The sequence below is a fragment of the Malus sylvestris genome, chromosome 10 (genome assembly GCF_916048215.2).
Source record: "Malus sylvestris chromosome 10, drMalSylv7.2, whole genome shotgun sequence".
Taxonomy (NCBI): Eukaryota; Viridiplantae; Streptophyta; class Magnoliopsida; order Rosales; family Rosaceae; genus Malus; species Malus sylvestris.
In genome coordinates, this window is record NC_062269.1 from 37,099,318 (window position 1) to 37,115,867 (window position 16,550).

General features: G+C 37.0%; 3 protein-coding genes across 3 annotated transcripts; 2 read left to right on the forward strand and 1 right to left on the reverse strand.

Moving 5' to 3' along the window:
• Nucleotides 1-1,180: 1,180 nt before the first annotated feature.
• LOC126584272 (prefoldin subunit 6-like) lies at nt 1,181-3,830 on the reverse strand. Its single transcript, XM_050248708.1, has 5 exons — nt 3,673-3,830; nt 3,512-3,582; nt 3,174-3,298; nt 1,999-2,059; nt 1,181-1,349 (listed from the first exon to the last, which is right to left on the reverse strand). Exons 1-5 carry the CDS (start codon nt 3,752-3,754, stop codon nt 1,293-1,295), a joined length of 396 nt encoding a protein of 131 aa, XP_050104665.1. The 5' UTR covers nt 3,755-3,830; the 3' UTR covers nt 1,181-1,292.
• A 1,937-nt stretch (nt 3,831-5,767) lies between these two features.
• LOC126587570 (uncharacterized) lies at nt 5,768-10,625 on the forward strand. The gene is made up of 3 exons (XM_050252655.1): nt 5,768-5,970; nt 8,856-9,353; nt 9,869-10,625. The coding sequence occupies exons 1-3, from the start codon at nt 5,883-5,885 to the stop codon at nt 10,465-10,467; spliced, it is 1,185 nt and encodes a 394-aa protein (XP_050108612.1). The 5' UTR covers nt 5,768-5,882; the 3' UTR covers nt 10,468-10,625.
• A 1,535-nt stretch (nt 10,626-12,160) lies between these two features.
• LOC126585731 (la-related protein 6A-like) lies at nt 12,161-16,427 on the forward strand. Its single transcript, XM_050250225.1, has 11 exons — nt 12,161-12,551; nt 13,200-13,281; nt 14,553-14,647; nt 14,739-14,810; nt 14,908-14,984; nt 15,073-15,157; nt 15,398-15,445; nt 15,566-15,631; nt 15,720-15,863; nt 15,974-16,067; nt 16,149-16,427. Exons 1-11 carry the CDS (start codon nt 12,270-12,272, stop codon nt 16,274-16,276), a joined length of 1,173 nt encoding a protein of 390 aa, XP_050106182.1. The 5' UTR covers nt 12,161-12,269; the 3' UTR covers nt 16,277-16,427.
• Nucleotides 16,428-16,550: the final 123 nt, after the last annotated feature.

Sequence of the window (16,550 nt, forward strand, 5' to 3'; positions counted from 1 at the left end):
CAAAGCAAGATTTTCCACCCCAAGAATCTCTCCATAAGCTAAATTGATGACGATATATATGAAATAATTGACGTCTAATTTACAAACAAGTGTAAACGCCGTTTGATAATAATTTTATTTTTAATTTTCAGTTTTTATTTTATTTTTCGTACTTTTTGGAAAACTGAAAATTAAAAATAATTACCCAACAAATTTTCAATTAACAAATTCTTATTTCAACGTGTAGTTCCGATCCACGGTATACCAAAACCCTAAACGCTAAACCAAGATCCTAGCGATGACCTCATCTTGTTAGGCTTGTTTTATGAAGGCACTAATCGTATTACGATGATGCAGCAGCAGAAATCATTTTGGATATAACTGAAACAGAACGTTTATAAGCGGACCTCATCCTTAAATTGCACAGTTGTAAAAGTGATCTTGTTGCTGCAGTTTGTATTACTGCAAGTAACGGCCATTATGGTTAGTATAAATAAAGTCACAAAGCCGAGGCAACATTAATCAAGCTACAACGGTTGGGCCCCTTTTCTCCATCTCTCTCTGCCGTCCCTCTCTCTCCTATCTCTCAAATATTATTTACAACGACACTTCTCAATCAGAAATTGTTGTATTTTTCATTCCTTCGTACGTTTATGGTCATACCGAAGGAAAAACTAAATCCCCAGTGTACATCTGGCGGATGGACTTAAGGAGCAAGGGGGTTAGCTGACCTCGTAATAATAATCATTTTACGCCATATAATAAAAAAAAAAAACACCAACAGCCAAAAAAGTAATAATAATCATGTGTATTTGCTAATTACATTGTTTTAGTTTTACCGGTTGATACTGCTTCAGTGAAGAAAGCCATTTCCACTATGAATATTGTGAAGGGTCCATTGCATAACCGAATGAGAGATCAATAATTGAGTAATAACATAGTGATTTATATTGAGAGCAATGTTTTTCTTCCGTTGATAATGAAGCTATGATGGAGCGTTTTCAAAATATGAAAACGCGTCGTTGACCATTGTAAACTGTATTGTCATTTGTTCTATAAGTTATGAATAATTGAAATATGGTTTAATTTTTAAGATTATTATGTGCCTAAGAAATGTTTGTGGACTTTTACATGTGACCCCTGGATCCGCCACTGCATCCAGACATGTGTATGACACAGGAAAGCCAATTGAGAACAAACAAGAACGAAAAAACGTTTATGATTGGCACTGTATCTTTGAACAAACAGGAACGAAACATCAACAGAAACTCATAGAATACATCTGACGAACGAAACCCAACTACGACAATAGATTATGCCTTTGCTTTTCCAGCCTGGAGTGCTTGAGCCCTCTGCTGTAATTTAAAAATCTGCAAGATAGAAGGTATTATGGAAGCAAGTAATGTTGAATTACGGATAGGATATAGTGATACGATACGACACGTATACTATGAAGCACGGATAGGATACAGTGATACGATACAACATAGTGATACAAAATAAAAATATATGCTTTAAAAAACATATTTAACACAGAAATATATAAATTCAAGTTCATTTGATTTGTTGGGGAAGAAAAGTTGGAAATCCAGTCCTCTTTACATACAAAGAAGAAGCGTGAGAGTTATATTCATTGTTCAATTAGAGGCACTCTTTGTATTCATCAAATTTTAACGAAGGCTTTGTTTCCTATTAATTTTCTCATCTTAATTTATCATGTGAAGGTGTAAAGGGATTCTAAAAGCCGGATACTTGTATTCCAAATGTGGGATACGCCTATCCATTAAGTCAAAGCCATATCAGTTGACCATGATAGGTATCCGAGAGTATCCGACAAGTATCGGATACGCGAGAAGCGACCAAACTAAAGTATTTGTGCTTCATAGGCGTATAGCTCTAATAAATTCCTCAAATGCTATAGATATATTATCACGACTGAATCGAAGCCAGAGACCATATGAACAACTCCGGCACTATAAAAGAGCAGTTAAGGTGCCGAGAAAAAGGAAAAATACGAACCGTTTCCTTCTTGCTATTTTGCTTCTCTTCCAAATCTTGAAGAGTAGCATCCAGCCGTTTCCTGTTGCGCAGAATAAATATAGTTATGCCAGAAGTTAAACACGAGTCCGATCAGTATAAGAACAATGATAGGAAGAAAAGGGATAAACTAGACATAATTTTCATATAAGCACCCAAATGTAAAAGTTGGGAAACCATCTATCCAACCCACACATATATCGCTACAAGGTCAATCCCAAACCGGAAAATGTAGTGGACAACTGGTGTAAGATTCATTTAATAGCTCCCACAAAAAAGGTTTCTCATGATAAGCCTAGGCACATAATGCACAGCATCAGATAACATTATTCATTCCTCTCCCCTTTTTTGGGTTCCCAAAAACTCACGTTCCTTCAGTTACAACTTAGGCGTAGAGTTACTCGTATGAAGGCAATGAGCAAGAAGACATTGAACAACATTCTCATTATATAATGCACGTCCTTCCCAAGAATTTGGATATCACTTGTCCCAATGGACACAGACTTCATTTTGTGAAAACTAGGCATCCTGTTTTATAGTGAGCCTTTCAGCATCCAGGAAACCGATTTTTTTTTATTGAACCCCAGGTCCTTCCCCATCTAGTGGGGGAGAAAATTACCCTTAAAGAAATTTGTTTGTTGATGGTTTGGAATTTAGACTAACAATCATAAACCGCATATAACCAAACATGGGAAACTCAGAAACATATTCATTTTCCGAAAAGAAAAGGCTTAGGTTAGGTTCATTAGCTTCCATTTCAAAATACCGCTTTCCAGCATTGCGATCAACGATCAAGACCTATCATTCAAAATATAATGGTTGGAATTTTAAATCTAATACCAAAACAGAACCAATTGGTTTGACCAAATTCTAACATTCAACCCAAACTCTCCCCCTTTATCATAAAATTCTGAAATCGTTCACAAAACCTATGTTAAATCACATTTTGTGCCACTTAGTGGGAAAAGGCTTTGTTGTTGTTGTTGTTGTTGATCTTACAAGTTTTCTCCAAATGATTGATTTTGGGGATTATCTAAGAAACCTAACACGAACTTTAAAATCCGAAATGATATCCTAAACTGTGAAAAAAATTGCGATGATAGAACACAAACCATAATACAAATACATAAATAAATGAAACAGATCGAGAAGCATACAGTTCCGCTGAGATGTATTCGATTCTCTTTCGCACATTGGCCCTAGCCTCTGCCAAATCCTGCTTCACAAGAACCGGACCTATCAACTTGAAAACATTGGCGTCTTCGCTGAGGAGATCCAATTCCTACAAACACAAGCAATCACATTACCATCACAACAAAAACTCAATCGTTAACCGATAACCGCGAGCTCAGGAAAACCACAACAAAGCCAATTTGCTTCCAACTAGGCAAAAGTTTACATTTTTCAGATATTGGTAGTCAACAGCGTTAGCTGAACTCGTTTTCCCGGTAACCAAACAGAAAATAGAGAAAACGCAATCGAGAAAGAAGAAGACCTTGAGGACGAGCTCGTTCTCGCCGAGCTGTATAGTGTACTTCTTCCTCACTTGGTGGTTCTTTGAAATATCTGAAGGAGCAAAAATGCCACGCTAGGGTTTTACAGGTTCAGGTGAACTGTATATACATATACATAGATATATATAAGTATACGCCTTGCCTTTTTGGATTTTGCTGAGATCGTTAGCTTTGGCCTCCAATTCGCGCTGAAGCTCCCGAATAGCTGACGACGACGACGCCATTGATTTTGCTGCTATGGCTTTCTTCTTTTTCTTCTTCTTCAGCGCATGAGGTTTTGTCTCTCGCTTTTCCTTCCGGTTTTTTGGTTTTAGATCCGGTTTAGTGTGATATGGGCCTGTGAATTATATTGGGCCATATTTCAATATTTTTGGTAACGAACTTTGGGCCTTTTGGGTCAATAAATGAACTTTGAGCTTGGGCTATTTACCATTGCCGGATACAATAGGCCCAATTGGGAGCATGGTAGCTGAACCAGATAGGCTAGGCTTTTTTTTTTTTTTTTTTTTTGAGTATTTCGATATTTTTACACTAGAGAGAAGGAGTTCGGTTAATCAAAGGAAAACTAATGAAAATGACTTGAAAACTTTGAGTTTTAATGATAAGGACAAAATAAAGGGTAAAGTGAATAGTACTAGGATTGACTTTTTAGTGTAAAAATGTGATTTTTCGTTAAAGTGAATACTACTGGGTGCTTTTCGTTAAAGTTCCTTTTAATCAATATATTTTAGAATTTAAGATAAAACTCTCTTTATCCCCGATGGTCATAGATAATAGGATTAAAGTCAATGTTAGTGTACCTTAGGAAGAAAATGAGAAACATAAACTCCAAATTTGCAATAGTAAAACAAGAAATAAAACTTTGTACGATCTGTGTGTACATAGTACATACTGAATAGTTCATATCAGTTTTTAATTTTGCGTTGGGAGGACAAACAAATAAATAAAATCACGAGTGCTTTGAGCACTGTCAAAACATGAAACGGCGCAAGTTCTCGGGGGCCCGCCAAAAAGACCACGATTCTCAAAACACGGCATTATGTTTCAAAAGTTGATGTTTTATTTTTATTTTTTTAAAAACGATATCTAAAGGGTTGTGATATCCACACATCCCATTTTACTTCTCACATATTTTTTTTAATTTTCAACCATCGAATCTGATGAATTGAAGAAGATCGACGGTTAGAAATTATTAAGGGGTATGTGAGAAGTAAAATGAGGTGTGTGGACAGCACACCCCTATCTAAATTAATAGAAAGAGAATGTGCTTAGCCTCATAATGAGATAGTAATAATGTGATTCAAATTCATATTTGGCGATAATTGAAACTAAGATCTCTCTCCATAAAAAAGAATCTAAGATCTCTTACTTACAAGCAGGGCAACCGTCCAGGATCCAAAAAAAATTGGGGACACCAAAATTATTAAGGTGATATATTTATATATGTTTTTATACAAGTATAAATTTATAAAATTTGGTTTAGTGACAAAGAAATTTAACTAAAATTGGTGGCTTATCTACTTGTAAGCCCGAAGTTTTTTTGTTTCCTTATCTCGATAAAAAATAAATTAGTTATTATGTGTTTCTAAATTATTGAGTTTGAAGTGTTTTTCTAAGTATAATTTTATCGATGTCTTATGTGTGAAAACAAATAATTTTTTTTTATCTGAAGTGAGGGCACATTTTTTGGCATCGCCTTAGGCCTCAAAAATCTTTGGACCGGCCCTGTTTACAAATAAAGAGAAATATGTGACAAAAGTTGATGTTATTTGCACCATTTTGAACTCATTTGAAAGTGCTTCCTACTTTAAATGTTTTTATGGGATCCACTTGAATTTTTATTAAGAATTGATTTTAAATTTTTTTTATTTATTAAAAGCGTTTTTAGTCATTTTAATAACATTTCTAAACGAGCACTTTATCGTTTGACACTCTTCTTTATTTTTTATCATCAAATTAAATGAATTGAACAAAATTAATAAATAAAAAATAAAAGGATTCGGTGTGTGTGAATAGTAGTATCTTATAAAAAATTGAAAAACAAATTCAATTGTGGGAACAGCAGGAAGACTTTAGTTTTTCTATTTTCTTTTTATTTTCCCGAAAATTCTGAAACAAAAGAAAGTCGAGGACTGCTGCCGCTTTTGTCAAATAAATGATATTAAAGTGCAAAACTTTGATTAAAAAAAGTAAATCCTACTTACGAACTAAAGAATAAAGACGACTGAAGTCGAATCTTTTGGATAAAAGGACGATCTCCGAGTCTCTCCCTCCTCACTGCTTACTATAAACTCGCTCAGCAACGCGTTGCAGAAGACAGAGAGAGAGAGAGAGAGAGTCCAGAGAGAAAAGATGGGTCGGAGCTCCACACTACTCAAATGGGTCTTACCGACTCTGCTTCTTCTCGGTCATTTGGCAGCTCAAATATCGGCGGAAGACGGTACGTTTTGTGGTTTCTCGTTTCCTCTCTTAATTTTTCGAAGCATTTTGCAGTTTTCGTTTTTTTTTTTCCGACTCCTGAGATGTAATGACGGACTGTTTAGTATTATTTAGGCTATAAAATTTCATGGGTTTGTCATGAATCATTGAGTTGCATTTAGTTTAGTTAATGTCGGACTGTTTAGTTTGGTCAATCACCGCTCTTGATTAGAACTTTGAGATGCTGTTTCACTTTTCCGGTTATCTCAGAGCAAATCGAACTCCGGTACTAATCCGAGCTCATTTTTCACTGCTCTGGCTCACCAAAATCACTTTAATTTTCACAAAGTATGACCAATTAGTGTAACTCCCCCGATGCTTCCCGCCAGGAGAAGTAGAGTGAACTCCGGTCACGAAGGTTTTCACCCCCAAAGGTTCTTAGCTTAACTTTTTTCTCAGTTTCTGCTTTTTGCCTGTATTTTCTTTGATGCTTTTCCAAAGTTCAAATCTCCGTTGGCTTATTAGTCTAAATGGTCCGGAGTAGAACTCCTCACTTTTAGTTATGGCAATGAAAATCGATAAAATAGTCTTTGATTTTGTTCACGTAAATTATTTTGATATTTTCGTAAAGTAAATTACTATTGACACTCTAAAAATTTCAATTAGCAGCATTTCAAACTTTCTATAATTAGAAAGTTTGTGAAGAATGTAGAATTAGATTTTTTGAATCCTAATAACAATTCAGCTCGTAAAAAATATGTCAATATTCTTATTTAAGTGTCACATGAACAATCATATGATAATTTTTTTTTAGAAAAACTAATAAAAGTAACTTGAAAACATTAAGTTTTAATGATAAAAATAAAATAAAAGGTAAAATAAATAGTAGTAAGATTGGTTTTTTAATGTAAAAATGTGATTTTTCGTTAAAATGAATAATATCGTTAACTTTTCGTTAAAATTCTTTATTTTTTAGTAATATTTTTGTCCAACTAACTTCTTAACTTAACAAAGATGTTAACATATTTTCACAAAACGATTAGAATGATTATAAATTAAATGATCACTTCTATTAGTTTTTTAAAGACTTAAAGAAAAAAAATTATGTTAATTTTAAAAACCATTTTAATCAAAAAGCTAATCTCTATTTAAATGTGGTAATGTGGTGTTGTTTTTTTATTATATATTTTTGGGTACAGATTGCATTTGGTAATTTACAAGGAAGACAGCTATATTTTGCATCAAAACTTTAGGCCTTGTGAAGATTGGTTAAATTAGTAAAATTACTAGGAGGCTAGTTACGTTTGCTCTACAGCTGGCAACGTTTTTACCCATTTGTCCATCACGGAGTAGTTGAAAATGTCTAAATTAACCTTAGTAAACCCGGATCCGCGCCCAATTTCTGGCGCATTTTTCCCGTATTTATACAAGGGGACAAAGTGCCTTTCCGTAAAGGTAACTGGCGCTATAAACGAAGTATAGCTGTCCCTTCAGATCACCATCCCAAATCGCCACCACCCCACATGGTGTTTGGTGTCAGTAAAAAGAAGGCCCTTTTGTAGGGTCCACGCGCTCAACCCAAAGTTTTTTCCTTTTTCCCACATTTAAAAAAAAAATATGCTATCGACGTATTTTTATTTTTCATTCTTATTGTTAATTTTTATTACTTGATTTTTTTTAGTTCATCTGATCTGATGGATAAAAGTTTAAAAGTGTGTTTAAAAAGTAAAAAATAGTGTGCATAGATAGTATACTTTTTTTTAGGAATTTTAACGAAAAGTTTCTGATACTGTGAACTTTAATGAAAAGCTATATTTTTACATTAAAAGTTAATTCTGGTACTATTTATTTTACTCTTTATTTAGTTCTTATCGTTTAAATTCAAAATTTTTAACCTATTTTCATTGGTTTTGTTTTGTTTTGTTTTTTTTTCTTAACCTACGTTTATCCTTATTTATAAAGAAAATTATGTTATTGTGGGCTTCCCCACGTTTGAGGCCCATGTATGGATAAAGCAATCCAGAGTAGTCGCTCAATTGAATTGGGAAATTGTAGCAACACAAAAATTGAAGACAGAAAAGCCTTCAAAAAAACATCAATTTATTTCCGAAAACAATTTAAAGGTTATTGGAATTGAAAACTACACCTTGAGAACGACATATTTTCTCTAAGTTGTGAAATTATTATTTTCTTTTAGTTTTGTCTTGGAGTTGGCAGGTTCCTTGCTGTCATGTCACGATAGTACAAAATCTCACTGTTTTTTTGTTGTATTTTGGTTTCACATTTGAGAGTCAGGATTTCGTCGGATCTTCTTTGTAAGAGATTCGTGAATAGTATTGATTTATCGTATATCATGCGATCATAAATTATTTTAAATATTTTTATTTAAAAATAAATATAAAAATTAATTTTGGGGCAAAGACATACTTGGCTTCTTTATTTAACCCAAGATTAGTGTGATCAACACTTTCTTGTAGTGGTTTGAGGTTTAGGGTTTAGGATTTAGGGAAGGAAAATCAATCGATTTAAGGGTCGGATTTCTTATATGGAAAGCACTTTTGTGTGCCTTCTTTAGAAAACCTTATCATTAGAAAACTTTATCACTTGAAGTGCTTCATAAACCAGAAAGCACCCAAAAATGGCATTAAAAATCGAGATTTGCTTTGCTTGTAGTTATTTCTATCAACGTTACTTATGTTGCCTAAATTTGTAGGACATGTCACATGCCTACACTTGGGACGTTACCTGGAGTTGAATCTCAAACTATAAAAATGTTAGCGTCAGTTGTTTGCGTAGTTATGCATAATTCACATTGGCAATCAATTAGCCTCAGTGAGCATATCCATGCATAATTCACATGGTTGATGAATATAGCCTACATTTCTAAATCAACGTCGTTTATTGCAGGGCCAGTGCCAAACGGAGATTTTGAACTGACCCCATTAGGCGGCTTTTCAAACGAGGGCATAGTAGACGGACCCGCCGGCATCCCCAACTGGAAAGCAAACGGCACCGTTGAGCTGGTGGAGTCCGGGCAGAAACAGGGTGGGATGATCCTCATCGTACCGCAAGGTAGACACGCGGTGAGGCTCGGAAACGACGCCGAAATAAGCCAGCAGGTGAAGGTGGAGAAGGGGTCGATATACTCGGTGACTTTCAGCGCGGCTCGCACGTGCGCACAGCTGGAGTCGCTGAACGTGTCCGTGCCACCTGCATCGCAGACGATAGACCTGCAGACCTTGTACAACGTGCAGGGGTGGGACCCCTACGCATGGGCCTTCGCGGCGGAGGAGGACAATGCGATGTTGGTCTTCAGGAATCCCGGCATGGAGGATGACCCCACCTGTGGGCCCATCATTGATGACGTTGCTATCAAGAAGCTCTTTACCCCTGATAGACCCAAAGGTATGAATCTTCCCTCCAAAACCGCTTTATTCTTCAACCCTATTGGCCCACATCATAGGATCCGCTTTGTGGGGGCCTGTTTGATGACTTTCAAAGCTCACGATCCAAAGTTTGACCTAGGCGACAAATCCAAATTTTTTTTTTTTTTTTTTTTGTAAATTAAGTGAGGGTGGGTTGAACTTAAATAATAGATGCAGCGGGATGATACTGTGACGGTATCTTATATTAATTATGAATTGTCTTGAAATATAACTTTAATTGATTTCTTACTCTGTTGTAGTACGTATTTTTTATTTTTTCTTGTTCATCGCATGATTTGTCACGCGACGAGAAAATAACAGGTAAACAAATTTGATCATGTATGATTGATGGGCCCGAGGTTTGTGTTTGAATAGGGGATTGGGTTAGCGGATGATCATTTGAATGCGTCGTTTAGATTGACAGTCAGAAAAATAAATTGCAGTGTGATTCCATCTTACTAAATTAGTGGTCACTATTTGCCATATTTTGTGCAGACAATGCAGTGATCAATGGTGATTTTGAGGAAGGACCATGGATGTTCCCAAACATCTCACTCGGAGTCCTGCTCCCCACCAACCTCGACGAAGAAACTTCGTCCCTACCTGGTTGGATCGTCGAGTCCAACCGGGCTGTTAGGTACATAGACTCGTACCATTACGCAGTGCCACAAGGAAAACGAGCAATTGAATTGCTGTCTGGAAAAGAGGGCATCATTTCCCAAATGGTTGAAACTGCACCAAACAAGCCCTACACCTTGACCTTCTCATTAGGCCATGCTAATGACAAATGCAAGCAGCCTCTTGCCGTCATGGCATTCGCCGGCGACCAAGCGCAAAATGTCCATTACGCCCCTAATTCCAACAGTACATTCCAAGCCGCCGGCGTGAATTTCACGGCCAAGGCTGAGAGGACAAGGATTGCTTTCTACAGTGTGTACTACAATACCAGGACTGATGACATGAGCTCACTTTGTGGGCCTGTGGTGGATGATGTTCGGGTTTGGTTTTCTGGGTCATGGAGAAATGGGTTTGGCGGGTCGGGCCGGCTGGCGGTTGGGCTTGCTTTCTGGTTGTTTGTGTGGGTTTTGGTTTAGTTAGGGTTAGGGTTTGGCAAGATAAGTTTTATCATATGTAACGTTTTGGTTTTAGTACGTCTACCGTGGGAGGGATTTTTGCAAACAATAGTCCCACGTACTAAGTTTACTCTATAGTTTTGTTATTATGAATGTGAAATGTATCTTCCTTTATCCAATTTCCGTAATTTCGACCGCATAAGCTTATAGTTTCAGTGGTAGAACACTAGCACTGCTTCTTCTCCGGTCCCTATCGAAACATAAGTTACGAATTCATTCAGTGAATGCAATCAAGTTTAATATAAGAGTGTGCGTAATATTGGGCATAACCTCCAGTTCGTATGAACCATAAGTTACGAATTCATTGTGGTACTGTTTGGTACGTGGGACGGGACGGAACGGAGTGGGACGAGACATTTCGTCTCACATTTGGTGCGCCTAAAACGGATGGAAAGCGTTGTTTCAAGGGACGAATTTTTTGTGAATTTTCGTTCCACCTCATCCTCTGGAACAACTCGTTCCAACAAAATTATAACCTCTCCGTCTCCTTATTCTTCCTCCTTGTTTCCATCCGAAGACATCTTTACTCCCTCTCCGTTCCGTCTCGTCCCGTCTGCATACCAAACGATACCTGATTGAATGCAATCAAGTTCAAAGTACGCATGCGTACTATTGGGTCGATATCTTGTCTCCAAAGTTGACGACGCTTTGCCACTTTTTGTAATCGCACTTCACGGAGGTTACTTTGAATATATGAGATGTGATATGTATCTTAAGTTTTACCTTTATTCTTGAAGATGAGGTATAATGTTGTGGAATACAAGTTTTTAAGGTTCCTTGAGAAGCTCATGGTTGGTTTCTTCAAAATCAAATCGTATGTGATCACGTAGTTTCAAAATGAGTCGAAGATTTTAATTTTCTCACATTGTTGTTTAAGATTTTTAAATTATATCAATTTGTACCTTTTGTCTAGTATGTTATTTGAATTTTTATTTGGCATATTTGTTGATTTGTCCTCTAAACTTTTATAGAGCTGCCAATTCCCTTCATGAACTTTAATTTTAACTGATTACCCCTTGAACTTTTATAATTAGCTATTTCCACCTTGAACTTTAATTTTAGCTGATTACCCCCTTGAATTTTTATAATTAGCCAATTTCCACTTTGAACTTTAATTTTAGCCGATTACCCCCTTGAACTTTTATAAATAGCCAAGTTCCCTCCTGCGTTAGATTTTAAAAGTTTACATTCAATTTTCCATCCATCTTGATCACGGAAACAACACATGAGAACTATATGAGAGAAAAAATGATGAAAAATTGGATGAATGAAAAATCGAATGAAAGTTTTTAAAATTTAATGCCAATGGGGGAATTGGCTATTTATAAAAGTTCAGATGAGTAATTAACTAAAATAAAAGTTCAAGAGGAAATTGACTAATTTAAAAAGTTTAAGGGGGTAATCAGCTAAAATTAAAATTTAGGAGGAATTGGCATACAAGTTCAAGGGGCAAATAAAAAAATACCTCTTTTTATTTAATTAAGGACATATTGAACATGAAACTTGTAGAACTACAAGTACTATTTTTGCCCATTGACCCAAACAAACCATAAGAACAAATGAAAACAAAGGAGGGGATGAAATGACGTTAATGCCCCCGTCACAAGTCATGCGTAGTACTTACGGTGGGTCTATATAAATGTGGAATGGAGAAGAAACTGGAATTTGGAGAAGAAAGAGCGGGGGCCTTCCGTCACATTTGAAACTTTTGAGAGGTTCGCCCCCTCCTCTCTCTCCTCCCCTCCTCCTTCTGCTTTCCCTAAATGGAAGGCGAAGAGGGTCCCACCGTGACCACCGCCGCAACCGCAACCGCCGCGACCGCCACCGACGCAACCGCTACCGCCACCACCACCATCCCCACTGTCACCACATGCGGCACCGATTCCCCCCCACCATCCCCGCCGCACGATTCTGATGTCTCACCCGTTGGATCTCCCGATCGCGCCTCCTCTGAGATTCAACCACAGCCGTCTGATGATGACCCTGATCAATCGTCTGGGGCTGGCGTTCTCTCTGAGGATCTCAAACAGAAGATTATTAAACAGGCAAAAACCCCTCTCTCTCTCTCTCTCTCTCTGTGTGTATATATATATATGTATATGTATATATCTCTCTATCTCTTTTTTTGGCATGTGGAAAAGTGAACCCTAGGAGCTTATATCTGTTTGATTTTTAAAAGGAATATGATTTGTAGCTGATAATTAGATATTGCATAGACCTTGCAATATGTGTTGTATTGATTATGAACCCTAGAATCGCATATATCATCCCGATTGTTTGAGTAGCTTTACGATTTTTGATATTATGCTCTTAATTCGTACTTGTTGCGGCATAAATTTCAGTAACAACTAAAAAATTGGTAAAATAAATGCAATAAAATTGTTCATAGATTCGATGATTTGATTTCCGTTTTTGGGATATATTATGCATAGGATAAGTTAATTTGAATTGAGTGCGTATTTGGAACCACATTTTGAAGCCACATTAGTGTAGACCATAATGTACTAATTTCTGTGCCCACTTTGCTGACCGTAACCAAATTTTAGTTTCACTGAAGTCGAAATTTTGACTCACATCGAGATTTAATCAAATAGCGAAAATGAAATGTAGATATTTCACGTAGTAACTGTTTTGCCATACTAATTCTAAGTTCTCATGTAAGGATCGTTTGTCAATTCTTTGTGGATTTGCAGGTGGAGTATTATTTCAGCGATGAAAACTTGCCCACTGACAAGTATATGTCGAGTATGATTAAAAAGAACAAAGAAGGTTATGGTGAGTGTTTAGTGTTATTTTTTTATTCAACTTAGTTTTAGGAGTTGAATGCGTTTTTCTACCGAACTGAAACTTGCATATCTTTTCATCTGATTTGATTCACATTAGCCAAATGTCTTTCCCCTGTTGTACCACATATGGCTTCTTATTTCTTCTTCTGTGATTGATTTGCAAATTTGCAATGGCACTTTTTTTAAGACAAATGCAGGAAGAGTCATTCTAAACAAAATCTTATCGTATTATGCTATAGGTGTCTATGAACTTTGTTCACCCGTTGGTTTAATCACTTTACCCATGTAATAGGCTAATAAAACTTGGGACGGGCATTAATTTTTTTCCAAGTGTTTTATTAGAGTAATGACTTTCATAAGGATTCGACGTGATCATGGAGTGCCGGCTGTCGACTACCTGACGCCCTCCCCCTCCTCCTTTATCCGGGCTTGGGACCGGCCATGTAAGACATAGGCGGAGTTATTAGAGTAATGACTCCATTAAGAAAATAAGATAAAGGTTCGTGTGAAGAAACTCATCCTCAATCATCCAAAGTAGAATTAATCTTATGCAGATTCCTCCATTTGGCAATAGAGTATTGAAATTACCAAGTGACAAATTGATTTGCAATTTGTTTGACTACCACGGCTTCATGTGGTTGGATGTGGATCTAAACCAATTTATTCCAAGGTGTTTTATTTGTCATTTTCTAGTACATGCTTTAGGGGTGCTGAAAGTTTATAATGTTAATTATGTTTAGAGGAGATGAAGGTGATGAGTAAAGCAGGTACTTCTGACGGCTTCCCTTGCCTGGATGTTTCCTGGTGCAGCCAAATTTGGCTGTGCCGAGCATCTGGGTTGGTGTTGAATGACCATGTAACTGACTGCTGACTGATTCCTTCTCTATTCATTAAATTCTATTGCTAAAGCAGTTTTCAGAATTAGAAATTTTTTTTGTTCCTTTTGGTTATTCTTGTTTCTAGTTAGTGTAATTGCGGTGATATATCACTTCTGGGAAAGGGGGTGATTACTTCTCTAGTGGCAGGAAGATGAGAACTTTTTTAGACTTTGTTATCTCCTTCTGCTACTTGTGTATATGAGAGTGTTCATCACTAGCTCAAACCCGTGTGGCATTGGTATTTGTTTATACATCAAATTGCTTGCTCTGTGTTGGTAAAAAAATCTTAGTTGTAACAAAAAGAAAAATTATTAGTTGTCTCCTTTCCTTCACCCTGTCATATTAACAGTTTTCGCTAACTTTTGGCATATTTTTTTTGCAGTTCCTATTTCAGTTGTTGCTTCTTTTAGAAAAATGAAGAAGCTCATTCAAAACAATTCGTCCATAGCGGATGCATTGAGGGAGTCTACCCTCCTTGTAATGTTCTTATTTTGTTATCTTGTGAAAAATTAAGTGCAAGTTGAATCATGAATATGCTAAAAGACAAGCATAAATCTCCTCTTTGTAGGTTGTGAGTTCGAATGGGAAGAAGGTGAAACGTATTCATCCCCTTCCTTCAACTGAAAACAGGGACCCAAAGGTAACCTTTCGAACTTGATTTTTATTTTTTATTTTTTTCCCTGATTTTTGATGTATTATTTTTGGAAAACTTCAAGCATCTAATTTATGTATTATAGTGCACTGTTTTGGTGGAGAACCTACCTGAGGATCATTCAGTGGAGAACCTTAAGACTATATTTGGTGAAGCTGGAAAGTATGTTTTTTTCCTTCTTTTTCTCCCCATGCTGTGACATTTTTGTTCTCTTCATTTTTTTATTGTAGCATGCTTTTCAATTTTTCAGAATAAAAGATTTATGCATACTTGACCCACATGCATTAGAAGCGTCAACAAAAGGTGGCAAGACCGAGAAGCTAATTAGTAACAAGGTATGGTTACTAAACTTTATGTGCATGATTATGCTTGCTAGTTCTCAGAATCTGGTGATTAAGACGAAGCAGTTACTGAGATACACTATCCATGTTCGGGATTTTTTTGGTTGGGGAATGTCTTATGTTTTTTGTGGTCTGAGGCAAATGCTGCCTTTACGCTTACATTTGAGGTCTTTTTGAAGACAATTTTGAGATATTTGGGCAGCCTTTTGTAATGTGTATTGTTTTTGGCTGCAGTTGCATGCCCTTGTGGAGTATGATACCGTGGAGGCTGCTGACAAAGCTGTAAGTGTTTGTTCTTTTCCAACATTATCGTCATCAAAATAATCATCATTTTTCATTGGGCTCAATAGCCTGGATAATCAATCCTTAGCTTACAGTTTCGTTCCTGGTGGTATGGGTCAGGTCACTACTTTAAGAAATGAGGGGGATTGGAGAAATGGCATGCGGGTGAAGCTTCTAAAGCAAGTGGTACTTGATCCTGACTTTTTTCCTTTCTCTTTTTCTATCTTCACTTTTGGCCATAAGAAAGAGTTAATGTTGGTTTTATTTACATCAGGGGAAGTATGGACAGAGAAAACAACCCTGGAGGGGTTTTGATTCTGAGAAGAGTAGCGGCAACAGAAGTAATGATCAAACAGGAGACGAGGAGAATCATACTGTAAGTGAGAAACATAATGATGCACGGACAACTGATGAAGAGGTGAGTGGGGGTATTTTCGCCGGAGTCCTTGATGGATCCAGTTCCATACAAGTCTTTTGTTACACTTGACTGGAATTGAAGTTTTGACCTTTTTCGCTCTGCCATTCTAGGACGGAGAGCGAGTTCCCAAAGAGAAAACTGGGCATAGAGGTCGAAATAGGGGGCAATCAGGAAGGCAAAAATACCGTGGGACCAATGGATTTGGTATGTCGTTGAACCAATTTTTTGAATAGGTTCTTTTCCTTTATACTCTATCCCCTTAATCTAACCTAGATGTTTCCCCAGGTCATGGAACTACATCGGCCAATCACGGCATTGAACCCTCAAAGCCACCACCCGGCCCAAGGATGCCTGATGGAACCAGGGGATTCACAATGGGGCGAGGGCGGACTCCGAGCACCGCCCAGACCTAGCAAGTAGTTTGATCCTTAGTGTTTTTGTGTTTCATAACGTTTCTGTATGTATTGCACCGAGATCTGGTAGATCCGTGGTGTGTGTACTCATGCTGGCGGACTTGTGTAAATATGCATCTATCAACCGTAATCCGAATTTATGTTGAACTTTTGTTGGGTTTGTGAATCACTACTAGTGTTTAACCCCAGGTGGGCACTGCAGTCTGCATTTCCATGATGGGCGGTGTTATTTGCACCCATTTTTACTTGTTGTATACCTTTCTCAAATTTCAAG